The following is a 14,994-nucleotide window of genomic DNA, read 5'->3' as shown; positions in this document are numbered from 1 at the left end:
TGTGCAGGAGATGATCTGAATTGTATGACCTTGGAACTAAATGTGCAGACTACAAGGCGACAATTTCTATTGAAAATGAGTACGTGCAAAGGACAATTTCAAAATTAGGAAAAGCATATGCAAACCGCCACTTGAAACTAATGCCAAGTCAAAAATGAGACGCTAAACGTAGGCCACATAACCGTAGTGATTAGATCCATTTGCTGGCTTAAGTGGAAAGAGAATGGAACTTTTATCATGAAGTGCAGATCAGCATACTGCATCACATTACCTTTATAGAATGGTTCCTTTATCATAAAGGCTTGCAGTTCTTGTTGCAGCCATAACCGCGACCAAGAGGGAGATTTCCATGAGAGGTGCTGAAGGGAGTAAAGGTGTACTCATTGTTTAAAACATTTTAATAGGGGAGTATCTCTTGTGCAGATTGATGTCCATAATTGGCAACACCCAATAGATTACATGGATACCATTCGATCACTTAATTTCTTCATAAGAATCATGCACTCAGGCAGCCTAAAGGTCAGACTGTACATACACCGTGTACAATGATGGATGCCCTGTCAATGGGTTTGAAAGGGTCCGTTATTAAAGAGCTTATAACTATATAGAATAGACCATCGGGCTCTCTTTTTGAGATAACAGGATAAGTTTGGAAAGGCCCTTTATGACCTCTTTAACACGTCTAAGAGAAAATAGGCACTGTGTATGATTTTAATTTGATCTCAAAACTGCTATTACGTTGTTTTTGTTCAAAGATTATTGTAGAGAAAAGCATGCTAAATGGAACAGAAACAGCAGTGTATAGTGGATCCAGATCTTGTGTTGCAGACCACAAACAAGCCCTATTCAATTTAAAGGGGTGTGATCTCAAAGCTGAAGGTGTCTTTGTGGCCTTCAAGAATGCTCTACGGTCTTAAGTAATATCGAAGTCTCCCAAGTTAACCATTTTGGTTAGGCCCTTACTGGTGCAATTAAGATGCGGCTACATGGTTACAATTTCATCTTGCGTCCTCAACTGCTCCAGTGTCACACTCAGCTGGAAAGAGTTATGAAGAAATGCCAGGGGTGCGACTCCAAAGATAAAACATTAGTTCCAGCTACCGGTTGTCCAGTTACAATGTGTGACACATTGCTTTTTGTCTGATAAGTGTATTAGCTGGATCACTCAGTGGCCCAGGAATATGCTCCAATTTGACTGTGTTTGTCTAGTGTCACAGTTGTTGCAATCCCTCAGGCAGAAGAAGTGAGTTGGTACTACTCTTCTTTCAAATAGAAAATAGTTAAGTTATGCTGTATTTTGGTTTTGATTTCTTTTATCTTTGGCAGGAATGTCTTGAAAAGCAGCCTGACTTCTCCAAATTCCCAAATGTTTAAGTGAAGTTGTGATTTCTCAAATCTACTGAGCATCTACAACAAACTTTTGCAAGTGAGTGCCCAGGTTTTCCAAGAAGGCATCCAGTGTCAGGAACAAATCGGGTTATTGTGGATGAGGAGTCTTGCCTCTCCACAGATTTTCTTCACTTTGCCTCCAAAGCAAATCTTTATTACTGTGGAGATCTAAATTGATTGTACATCCTGCTTTAGGAAGATAAGCATTCTTAGTCTATCATCAGAAGGTGCATGGGTCTGAGAAAAACCATGGACATTTTGGTGATAATTATTTGGGAGTGTTCAACGTGAGACCTTGAATAGGTACTGATGTGACTGCTAGACTCCTTTGGTGCTCTAAAAGCCAACTGCCAAGGGAAAATATATGTGGACACCTGACTATCACAGATAGGGGACCAAACTTTTTGTATAAATCTGTGGCATAAACTTTAGGCCTAATGGAGGCACCATAAATTGGTAGTGTTGATTGTTGACCGCGGGTTTGTGGGTTACCGAAGGTTTAGACACCCCAAATGTTTTGTGCACGCAGGATATCCACAAATTGTAGACACCCCAAACTTTTTACCTCAATCCCAATGCCCACATTCACTGGATCGGAGACAGTGTTAAACTTCAATTTTATGAAGCAATGTGTCCTCCACTAAGGCACCTCCCAATCAATCAAACATCTGAAAGTGTGATTTATTAGGCATATGGGCACACTGAATAACTGATTACAAGATCAATAAAAAAATTAAAGGGTTCAATCAGGAGAATAACGCGCAGAGTCCCTAGTAGCACAGGAAGTCTACTGCCTCACCCTCAAAATCATGTGTATGTGTAATTTCATAGCCAAAATAATGTATACACTGCAGAATCACTGGTGTGAGTAAATGTGTCATTTCATCAGCAAATCAGAGCACATGAAAAGTAAATATCCTATCATTTTCCACCTAAGCCTTATCCCATTACATGAATAATTATTCAGCACCCTCTATGCTGATGTCATTCGGCGATGACAGCAAACTAGATACATTAACATGTTATTTGAATGAATAAGGCACAATAAATGAGTGGATGACTTTGGAACGAAAACTGCAGGTTGGGACTCAGTTGGGGAAATATTTATCGCGAGCAGAATAAACAAGGACAGTGGAACTATTGCATCTCAGCTTGACTGTGTACTGCAGAATTTGCGAGGAAAGACCTGGGCAATGGGAGGGAGCATGAATAACAGAATGATTTTCATTTTGGAAAAGATGGCGTTTTTACCAAAAGTAAGGCCTAGTTATCACATATTAGAAAACCACATTTCTACATATCATAGAGAATTTGTTTCAAAAGCAATAGTATTATATCGGTGTACACGTGTAATCGAGTTAGAAAATACAGTCTGCACATTGTCCAATGCACAAAAATATAAACCTTTCACACTGTGTGCTTGGGTGGATAAGAATATGGAAATTAGGGTTGTGGGGTTCTATGGATACCAAATAATACACATTGGACAGGATCTGGAGTATGTCTTGCATCATTAACATTCTGAAGCGTTCAGTACATTAGAAGTACTTGTACAGTATTTGAGGTCTGAAATTGGTCTCCATTCTCCTGACTATTTTCAATCAATCAATCATTCAGGGATTTGTGAAGTGCACTACTTAACCGTGAGGGTCTCAAGGCACTGGGGGGCGTGGGGGTTTGGGCAGCTCCGTCTCATCCAAAGAGCCAGGTCTTGAGGCTCTTCCTGAATGCTTGCAGAGTGGGGGTCTGTCTGATACGGAGGAGGAGTTTGTTCCCGGTCTTATGCACGTTTGAGTCACCATCACCCTTCCTCAATAATGGCTAATAAAGAACAGCATTTCGTCTGATTAAGGTAGCAAGTATAAATGAGCATAAAGCGTTATTCTGGGAGTTTGTCTCCACAGTAACTCCTTAGGATGTGCATTCCATTCCGCATAACTCCAGCACCCGCGGCATCCTTCTTGGAAGTAGTTACTATACACCATTCTTGGAAGGAAGTCTCTTACCAGTGGGTGGGTCACGGCACATGTAAAAACTTCCCTAACTCATGAAACAGATCTGCCTTGCTCATTTGCCACTACCTATTCCAAAGGAGATGTCTAGCTATCACCTGCATGAAACAGCTGGGGGAGCAGCCATCTATTAACTGTGCCCACCTTGAACCCGAAAAACTACCAAAAAGAGTAAACGTATTACTCATGGACAAGAAAGAAAGAAATAAGTAAAAATAAACTTTGAAACATGGTTCTGAACTAAAATTGCATTAAAGTTCTAGTTCAAATTTACCAAAAATGGAACAAAAGGTGATGCCATATTGGGATGCAGCAGAACTTAAGAACTGAGGGGATTCTCTGATAGTTTATTGCTAATGCACTCTCTAATTCTCGTAAAAGGTGGCCCTACCTCAACAGTTGTGATTAATCGGGATCTAGACAAAAGGAGTTCTGAGCTAATTCTAATACTCTTTTTTAGAAGGGCAGAATACGAACCATAAAGAGAATAAACTAAAATAACCAGCAACATCTTCATATTTTGCTCTAGGCTCCAACAGACAATCCTAATTTACAGGTGAATATTTTCTCACAGCATGAGAACCTACTCTAAAGTATGGAGCAGACAGTTGATACAATACTGATGTGACAAGAAACTTTTGCTCCTCATATTTATGAAGGTGGGCTCTCCCCACGGATCAAGAGACTCCCTTGGTGAATATCTGGACTCTAGTTTGTACCTTCCGCATCAAACATGTCTTGCTACTGTGCTTTCTACTTAACACTATAACATTTTCTTGAAAATAAATAAATCCTACCTGTATATGATATCCTAATAGCAGTGAGTTGAATGTTGGAAACTTTTATGCTTTTAGACTGAAGAAATTTGAAACTAGAATTGGAGAGATCATCGGATGTCAGCTTCTGGAGGACACTTCGTGACAATGGTCCGGCTACGCCAAGGACGCCAATCTCGTCAGTCACATTTTTAATCTGCACATCATATCCTCTCTTTGCGGCCTCTTCTTCTATCATCCTGCCGGAGGAATAGGAAGTTACAACGTCACAAAGTGGGGGTAAGAATTTGTCTTTTTTGATCAGTCATAATCCAGATGATTGATTAACTACTACACCACCACAATAAATAGTTTATGTAAACACATTCCAAACATCAGTGACTGCTCTGGGAGCAAATGGATCTCAAAGGAATGTAACGTAGAGTCAAAAATGTTGAGCGTCTGAAACACAAGTTAACTTCAACAAATATGCAAAACATCTACTGCATGTGGCATGTTAGCAGGCCCCCATTCCATCCTCCACCAGAGCTGCACAGCTCCAGTCCAGGGGCTGTCAACAGGTCAGGGTTTCAGCATATCCTATATGAGACGTATGACACTGTGTTTAAATGGGACTCAGTTAAAAAGTCTGTCTTAACCTAACAGGTTTGCAGGGTAGATTACTTGCGTTGTGCACCATTGTCTTCAAATTTATCCGAAGTGCCAATTTTCTACTCAGTGTTGCTAATATGCTTAATAAAGCGTGTGAAGGACATCTTTTATGGCAAATGTCAATTAGTATAAATTATGGAAATTTGGAAAAGCCATTATATGTGATCAAGTTGGTAATCAAACTTCTTTTTACGCACACTGGGTCTCTATTGAGAATGGAACAACATAATTTCGTCCTTTCGAAATCTCTGCATGAATCGTTTTGAGATTCTAAATACAAACCTATGTAAAGCGTATTATGACACCCCGTTTACCAGTCATTTGCCCTGCTACTGCATTATCCCTATTTTCCGCATTCACTTTATGGCTTGCACCACTGGCAGGCCTGCTAATGTTTTCATAGGAGTATTTTACTAGCTTTTCATCTAGTATTAATTTCCTTGTGGGCCTTGGTTCCTACCTCTATCTCAAAGAGATCAGCAACAGAGTGACTATGAGATGCGGTACCACGAATTGAAGATTACTAAGAAGGAGCACTAGTGTGAAGGTAGTAACCAGCTCAACCCTTGGCTAGAGAAACTCATAGCCAGCAGGTTCTTCACATAGCAGTCATGAGGCTCCCCACTCCACTAGTAAGTCTATAAAATGCTTTTTTTTTAATGTTAGGCCTCATAACCAATGAACTATTCCATGCAGTGGTTCCAGAAATTTTCAGTGTTGGAAGAGTCATCTGTAGTTCGATATGTAGGACCCATATCTGTGCAGTCTTCCAGGTCACAAAAAATAATTTGAGCCGTACTTTAAAAAACACGAAACAGTTTTCTGCTTCTGCTAGGTTTTCCAGGTAAACTGTGATAAACAGAAAGAAGACATTTATAGCAACACGTTAAGATAACTACAGAAGCGACAGAACCTCCCTGCATGTTTCTACATAATCCTAGCTAAAGTTTTTTTTTTAATCTTACTTTTACTAAACGGATTTGAACATCTTTTTGCAATAAATATTTAACAATTTTTTGGTGTGCTTAATGTTTCACTAGAGATTCTAATTGTATTATTCGAGATTACAAAGATCCAGTCCTACGCACATCCTATCTCTTTCATATGAAAGAGCAAAGCATCAAGCAAGTAAGTGGTTTGAGAGACTGGTTATGTTGTGACCATTTATTATAAGGAATAAAGTACCTCCACTCTGTGCATTATAAGGCTATCACAAGTATCCTTAGAGTTCCATGACCTTATAAAGGAACACTGCCTTCAGCCTTGTCCCTCTACATGGTCAATATGGTTATGGATCTCCTCGGTAACTTACAATATTCTTACAACTACAGTAGGGGTGGGTACTTTATTCTAAATATTCCATGATCATTTTCAAGACAAATCATTAACATGAGAGGCTGTGCCCAACATAAATGATATGCCTCCCATTACAATTGCAATAGCATCACTATACTCATTGAAGGAACTAAGAAAAGCACCATCAATTGGATGTTTGCCCAGAAAATGCATCTACAGTGAATCTGCAAATGTATCTACATACTTTGTAATACCATTTTCCCAACATCCCAGGATGATTTAGTTCACAACAGAAACCTGCTTTCCAACCTGCATTTACAAAAGCCTGTCTAAAGGTGTTCCTCATTTGTTCTCAGCAGGACTATTGCTGTCCATGTCTCCACACCACTGAGACAGCCATTTACCACACAGATCTAGCTCATTTTTAATTCACTGAAGCGAAGACCAGATATCAAAGTTCCAGGGGGTTCACATCCCAATTTCTCGGGTGAATCTCCAGAGGAAACTCTTGTTCCATCTATATGCCCCTGCCTGCACTTCCTTTGTCATTCTGTAGGGCAAGTTTCACAGCTACTCACTGAGACTGCTCTACTGACTTTACAGCGTAGGGAATACACCAGTGGGAGGTCTAGTATACACTTGAGGAGGACATATGAAGGACTCATGGAGAGTCTCCGTTCACAACTGCATAGGAATCTAGACTGGTCACCTGTAGATATGTGTATTGCTAAAAATGTACAGCTATTTAATTTTGTGAACTTTAGAATCTAGTACGTTCTTGAATAGGTGGTGCTCAGGGTTCCTGAGTACACAGCACAGAAGGGAATTATCAGTTGTTGTTGCTTTTTTCTCAATTCCAAATTAGCACGGTAAAACCATCAGTGCAGTAGGGCTCATGTAGTTGCTCATGCTCTGGACTCAGAGGGGACAATTATACAGGAAGACCCCAACATACGCCTAGGTTACAGAATCTCCAGAAATGCAACAGTTGAAGAATATTGGAATACCTTTATCTAAAAAATAATTTTGCAGTGCATCACAACATCAATGACCACGCACACGGCCTGTACAAGAAGCAAGGTACTGGTGACAGTTTTCTCATTGTGAAGCAACGCAGTGAGCAAAGGTAAGTGAGCAGAGTCTAAGAAAGACAAGTGTATAAAAGAGAAATCATCAAATGTAACTTAGGAACAAATGAAAAAACACAAACCTGAGATCATGGAGCTCCGATCCAGAACCAGTGACCAGCAAAAACTCCCCAGGAGTCAAATGAGAAACAGTAAGCTCAGCATAGACACGCCCCCTTGGTGTTAGCATGTGACTTATGTTTGTAAAACCAACCTAGAAAAGGAGAGGGAAAAAGTATGCTTTGAAATGCATAACCATATTACACTTTTCTCGTACAATGGAAAACCATTAACAGTGTGCCAGAAAGTAGCATGCATTTTGAATATATGATTGATGCACAAGTAGGGTTTCTGCCGTTTACAATAAATGTTGTGGTTTTGATTTTGAATAAATATAAACTGTTTGTGACAAAAATAGTAAACCACAAAAACTAGGGGCAGGCTTAGTAATTCAGCCATTTTTACTTTTATGCACAGGTTACAATTTTAAGATATTATTATTTTAATGGGGTAGTAAGAAAAAGCACATTATCACACCCATAAGTAAATGTCGTTTAGAAAGATTACATACTAATCATTCTCTGGAGACAGCAGGCAGCAGATACCTCAAGTGAAAAAACAACTAGTCCGATATAGAGGGGAACCATCCTTTAAAACGTGATCTTTACCACGCAATACCTTTACCACATGAAAATCATAAGCATATCGGGTACGTGTGTATATATGGTCAGTGACATCACTGATGACATCATCCAGTGACTGTGTGTTTCTATAAAGTTTAAATATGTATTATATATACGCCAAGGACTATTGAAGAATGAGTGAGTGTATAAATGTCTGGATAGATGATTTAGTAGGTGCGTGACTGGCTGTATAAGTAGAGAAGTGTGGCTCAATGGTTAGAGCGGCAGACCCTCATGCAGTAGTCTGGCCGGGACCAGGGTTCAATTCCCACCTCGGCGGGTCTCGGGCTCAGTTTCCTCGGACCTGATAATTCTCGCTTCGGTGCCTATTCTAATCATGAGTCCCACTCTGCACCTCTGGGCAATAGCTTGCTTAATCTCTACAACGGCCCCAACAACGCTGAGGATGCCTGACTTCACCTTGGGGGTGCCCAGGAGTGGGCTCCTCACAGGGAAAGGCCAGGAAGCGTTCCTCGGCGGTATTCGTACAAGTGCCGAGATGCCTACGGGTAGTCGTGCGCTATACGAGTGCGTAATCATTTCATTTCATATAAGTGAGTGATTAAATGTGTCTTACTAAATGCATGGGTTAGTGACTGATACCGACATTCACACAGTTTAGTTTGTCAGTTGGTGTGTAATCGTCTGCATGGGTTGGTGAGTGGCTAAATGAGGATCTATATGGGTTATTGATTGGTCGTCTGAGTATCTGTATGGGTGCCTGAGTGTCTGTGTGGGCGGTTGAGGGTGTGTGACTGTGCATAGATGTGTGAGTGAATGATTCACTGGGTGTATGGGTTCAAGAGTGCATCTGTGAAAGGCTGTGTGTGTGTGTGTGTGTGTGAGTGTGTGAGTGTGTGAGTGTGTGTGAGTGTGAGAGAGAGAGAGAGAGAGAGAGAGAGAGAGAGAGAGAGAGAGAGAGAGAGAGAGAGAGAGAGAGAGAGAGAGAGAGAGAGAGAGAGTGTGTGTGTGTGTGTGTGTGTGTGTGTGTGTGTGAGTGTGTTGGTGAGTGTATGGATGCCTCAGTGGTACATGTGTGAGTAACTGCATATGTGAAAGGCAGTATATGTTTGTGTTGGGAGTGTATAAATAACTATATGTGAGAGTGAGTGATTGTGAGAGTGGCTGTATGGATCAATGTGTACTTGTATTAGTTACTGTATAAGAGTGTAAATATATGTTTGAATAAGTGAGGTGGTGTGTGTATAACTGTATAGGAGTGTGATTGATTACTTGCATGACTGACTACGTGTTTGAGTAACTATGGATGAGTGGCAGTGTGTGAGTGTTTGTATAGATATGTGAGTGCATATGATATTGCCGCATTGATGGTTGACTGCATGTACGAGTGAGTGGATGTGTGTGTAGACCTAGAAATTAGTGAATGGGTATGTACTAACTGGTGAAAATGGTAGTCTGTATTTTAGAGTGGGTGTATCAAAGGTTATATTATAGTATGAGGTACCTCCAGTAAGCGCCACAGAGCTGCGTTGCAGAGAGGTGTTCCAAGGACACACCCCTTTTTACACCTCTCTGCAACGCAGCTCTGTGGCGCTTACTGGAGGAACCTGGAGGCCTAGTTCGACCCAAGGGACCCTCAGTATTCAAGGGGACTTAATCCTCCAACTTTCAATGCACCAGAGTGCCCGTTTGCTCAGTGGTGAAGGGAGGGGTGGGGCCTGATGTGACAAGTGTGCAAAGGCACCCCATGGCGCGTTTTAAGTTGGGGGATTGAGTCCCCTTGAATCCTGAGGCACTCTAGAACATTGTAGCAGAACCTCCATAGATTTTCTAGATATTAGAATAAGAGCAGTGGAGGGGAAACTTGAAACTACTATCTTTAGGAAGCCAACTGCTGGCAACACTATTCTTCATGCGGAAAGTGCCCATCCTGCCCCTCTCATAAGAAGCATACCCTTTGGAGAATTCTATAGGGCACAGAGAGCATGTACTAGTAAAGAGGAGCATTTCAGAGTGGAGCAGGAAATGACCAGCAGGTTCCTAAAGAGAGGTTATTCACCGAAAACTGTACGTGGGGCTGCTTCAAAAGCTAGGAACCTAGAAAGACAAAGTATTATTTGAACCATCTAAAACCCAACAGAGAAGGAATAATATCAAAAAATCAGAACCACATTCAGTTAATCACTTACGTATAACAACTTTTAATGTTAAACATAAGGAAGTGAGGTCCATTCTGAATAAACATTGGTATCTAGTGAGAAATTATACAATATTGGGCCCCTAAGTGAGTAAACATCCGAATGTGGTATATAGAAATTCAAAATCATTGAGGGTCAGATTGTGAAAAGTGAATACCAAGTACAAAAGAGGGAGGAAGCCCCCACATGGCTTCAGCAAAAAATGGGTTTTAGTAAGTGTTTTAAATGTAAGGCGTGCAACCATGGAATAAATCGCACGTATTTTAAAACATCTTTTAATAAAACCATCATGATTAAAGGCTTTTTAAGTTGTAGATCAAGTTTTGTGGTCTATATGATGCAACGTCCCTGCAAAAGGATATATATATATATATATATATATATATATATATATATATAGGTAGTACAACCTTGCCTGTATTTAAAAGAATTTTGCAGCATCAGAGCGCAATTATCAATCAGGATAAAACATACCCGATAGCCAGACATTTCCAAACTCATCATCAGAGTGATCCCAAAGGCTTACAGTATAGTTGTATAGCCGAAGTACCCAGAAAGAGGAGTGGGGGGAAATAGGGAGAAAGGAACTCCGTAGGTTAGAAACGTATTTCATATTGGAGTTTGACAGCAAGGAACCCCATGGGTTAAATGTAGATGACGACCTATATACTTGTAGAAAGATGATGATGAGATTGAGTAAACAATAAGGAAATAAGAACGAGTCGGCGCATTCAAGTACCATTTGTTTTCTAGTTTTCAATTTAATTTTTGATTAAGAGCAAAGGAAATAGATAAATAAGATTGATATAGATTTTTTAGTCATAACACTTTACATCTAGTGTAATACAGTGAAAAACTCAAGTAATTGTTTTAGAAAATGGTTTGAAAAGGAAAAAAGAACAGAATGTGAAGTTTTATGAAAAACATCATTTTGTTTTTTAAGTGTACTTTGTAAAGTATATATGATGATATTTGTGGTTTTTTATATAAATAAATTATGATAAAGCACTTGCACTTTATAATTATCTAGTACTGTAAAAAAGTATGCTAATATTAATTGAAATTACATTGAATTATGTATACTTGAGCACTAGCACTTTTAAGAGAGTACTGTATTTATAAAAGCATTAGCACTTTTTGATGATTGATTATTTATAAAGTGAATGTCTAATTTAAGCACTAGTACTGTGAAAGGTTAACAGAATTGTCGTTAAAATAATTCTATATTGGCATTCAGGAAAACAAGGAAAAATAGCCACATGGCATGTACATATAGAAAGGAATAATGTTGTTCTGAATTTTATTGCAAGTAATTAATTTTGCTGCAAAATATAAAAATGTAGAATGTTTGCCTGAGTATAACAGTTCTAGACTGGAATGTACAAAGGTGAATTGTTTGTAAATTATGTTCAAAGCAAATGTACACACTGGGAATAGGTAGACTGTCATTTATAATATGCCTTTTAACATGTTCTAAGAGGGCGCCCGTAGTTGACAATTTCCTGAGTGCAAAGCAAATATTTGTCCTTCGTCTAGGTTGTTGTTTTAGTGACTATCTTAATGTGGAAAAAATGGTGCTCCTACATCATGAACAAGGCAGCGTGAAGCCACCGAAATAAGTAGATGTTGTCGTTTTAGAAATACATAAATCAGAGTGATTATTACCTCATGGAGTGCTGGATGGTCTTTGCGGAAAGCGGTGATCTCATTTGAGGTATAATATATACATACATATATACACATACATACATATATACACATACACACATAGATATATACAAATATACACATATATACACATATATACACATATATATACACATATATATACACACACATATATATACACATATATATACACACATACACATACATATACACATATACACATATACATACATACATACACACATATACATACATACATACATATACACATACATACATATATATACACACACATATATATATACACATACATACACATACATATATATACACATACATATATGCACATATACATACATACACATACATACATACATAGACATACATATATACATACATACATGTACACACATATATATATATATACACACACATGTACACACATATATATATATATTACGCTCCATGGGGTTGTCCAAGTAGCGGGTAGCACCCGAGCCTGCGTGCGCCTTCCCCAAAGCGTTAGTTGGTATGGGCAGTTGCGTGTTTAAAATAGGCCCGAAGCGTTTCAGAAATTTATTTTCCTCATCAGGGGCCAGCAGTAAAGTGCATGACGTCTACCATCTCCCTGTATGAAAACACATATTGTGCTTGTGGGAGATGTAGTCCATATATCCTGGATGGATGCACTCTCAAATTACTGCTCGTTCCAAGGCTCTACCATGAGCCCCAAACATCACTCCTGTCCTCATCCATCACGCAGCTCCACATACGAGACTCCTTGGATAGCGAGTCTCGTGGCCCCCGTTTCTTCGGGGTGGTGCAACCCAGCGGCAGGACCGCCGCTAATGTATTACGCTCCATGGGGTTGTCCAAGTAGCGGGTAGCACCCGAGCCTGCGTGCGCCTTCCCCAAAGCGTTAGTTGGTATGGGCAGTTGCGTGTTTGAAATAGGCCCGACGCGTTTCGGAAATTTATTTTCCTCATCAGGGGCCAGCAGTAAAGTGCATGACGTCTACCATCTCCCTGTATGCAAACATATATTGTGCTTGTGGGCGATGTAGTCCATATATCCTGGATGGATGCACTCTCAAATTACTGCTCGTTCCAAGGCTCTACCATGAGCCCCAAACATCACTCCTGTCCTCATCCATCACGCAGCTCCACATACGAGACTCCTTGGATAGCGAGTCTCGTGGCCCCCGTTTCTTCGGGGTGGTGCAACCCAGCGGCAGGACCGCCGCTAATGTATTACGCTCCATGGGGTTGTCCAAGTAGCGGGTAGCACCCGAGCCTGCGTGCGCCTTCCCCAAAGCGTTAGTTGGTATGGGCAGTTGCGTGTTTGAAATAGGCCCGACGCGTTTCGGAAATTTATTTTCCTCATCAGGGGCCAGCAGTAAAGTGCATGACGTCTACCATCTCCCTGTATGAAAACACATATTGTGCTTGTGGGAGATGTAGTCCATATATCCTGGATGGATGCACTCTCAAATTACTGCTCGTTCCAAGGCTCTACCATGAGCCCCAAACATCACTCCTGTCCTCATCCATCACGCAGCTCCACATACGAGACTCCTTGGATAGCGAGTCTCGTGGCCCCCGTTTCTTCGGGGTGGTGCAACCCAGCGGCAGGACCGCCGCTAATGTATTACGCTCCATGGGGTTGTCCAAGTAGCGGGTAGCACCCGAGCCTGCGTGCGCCTTCCCCAAAGCGTTAGTTGGTATGGGCAGTTGCGTGTTTGAAATAGGCCCGACGCGTTTCGGAAATTTATTTTCCTCATCAGGGGCCAGCAGTAAAGTGCATGACGTCTACCATCTCCCTGTATGCAAACATATATTGTGCTTGTGGGAGATGTAGTCCATATATCCTGGATGGATGCACTCTCAAATTACTGCTCGTTCCAAGGCTCTACCATGAGCCCCAAACATCACTCCTGTCCTCATCCATCACGCAGCTCCACATACGAGACTCCTTGGATAGCGAGTCTCGTGGCCCCCGTTTCTTCGGGGTGGTGCAACCCAGCGGCAGGACCGCCGCTAATGTATTACGCTCCATGGGGTTGTCCAAGTAGCGGGTAGCACCCGAGCCTGCGTGCGCCTTCCCCAAAGCGTTAGTTGGTATGGGCAGTTGCGTGTTTGAAATAGGCCTGACGCGTTTCGGAAATTTATTTTCCTCATCAGGGGCCAGCAGTAAAGTGCATGACGTCTACCATCTCCCTGTATGAAAACACATATTGTGCTTGTGGGAGATGTAGTCCATATATCCTGGATGGATGCACTCTCAAATTACTGCTCGTTCCAAGGCTCTACCATGAGCCCCAAACATCACTCCTGTCCTCATCCATCACGCAGCTCCACATACGAGACTCCTTGGATAGCGAGTCTCGTGGCCCCCGTTTCTTCGGGGTGGTGCAACCCAGCGGCAGGACCGCCGCTAATGTATTACGCTCCATGGGGTTGTCCAAGTAGCGGGTAGCACCCGAGCCTGCGTGCGCCTTCCCCAAAGCGTTAGTTGGTATGGGCAGTTGCGTGTTTGAAATAGGCCCGACGCGTTTCGGAAATTTATTTTCCTCATCAGGGGCCAGCAGTAAAGTGCATGACGTCTACCATCTCCCTGTATGAAAACACATATTGTGCTTGTGGGAGATGTAGTCCATATATCCTGGATGGATGCACTCTCAAATTACTGCTCGTTCCAAGGCTCTACCATGAGCCCCAAACATCACTCCTGTCCTCATCCATCACGCAACTCCACATACGAGACTCCTTGGATAGCGAGTCTCGTGGCCCCCGTTTCTTCGGGGTGGTGCAACCCAGCGGCAGGACCGCCGCTAATGTATTACGCTCCATGGGGTTGTCCAAGTAGCGGGTAGCACCCGAGCCTGCGTGCGCCTTCCCCAAAGCGTTAGTTGGTATGGGCAGTTGCGTGTTTGAAATAGGCCCGACGCGTTTCGGAAATTTATTTTCCTCATCAGGGGCCAGCAGTAAAGTGCATGACGTCTACCATCTCCCTGTATGAAAACACATATTGTGCTTGTGGGAGATGTAGTCCATATATCCTGGATTGATGCACTCTCAAATTACTGCTCGTTCCAAGGCTCTACCATGAGCCCCAAACATCACTCCTGTCCTCATCCATCACGCAGCTCCACATACGAGACTCCTTGGATAGCGAGTCTCGTGGCCCCCGTTTCTTCGGGGTGGTGCAAACCAGCGGCAGGACCGCCGCTAATG

General features: G+C 41.6%; 1 protein-coding gene across 2 annotated transcripts in view; it reads right to left on the bottom strand.

Moving 5' to 3' along the window:
* DMGDH (dimethylglycine dehydrogenase) overlaps positions 1 to 14,994 on the bottom strand; it is a 635,937-nt gene that overhangs the window by 137,211 nt on the left and 483,732 nt on the right. For both annotated transcript variants that reach the window (XM_078675210.1, XM_078675209.1), the window contains exons 11-12: positions 7,335 to 7,465; positions 4,199 to 4,416 (exon numbers count right to left, since the gene is read on the bottom strand). In XM_078675210.1, coding sequence (XP_078531336.1) covers positions 4,199 to 4,416; positions 7,335 to 7,465 — 349 coding nt within the window. The remainder of the gene's footprint in view (positions 1 to 4,198; positions 4,417 to 7,334; positions 7,466 to 14,994) is intronic.

The sequence above is a fragment of the Lissotriton helveticus genome, chromosome 2_1 (genome assembly GCF_964261635.1).
Source record: "Lissotriton helveticus chromosome 2_1, aLisHel1.1, whole genome shotgun sequence".
NCBI classification, from domain to species: Eukaryota; Metazoa; Chordata; class Amphibia; order Caudata; family Salamandridae; genus Lissotriton; species Lissotriton helveticus.
Note: the sequence above shows the minus strand (reverse complement) of the source record. Positions and strands in the feature narration are given on the sequence as shown.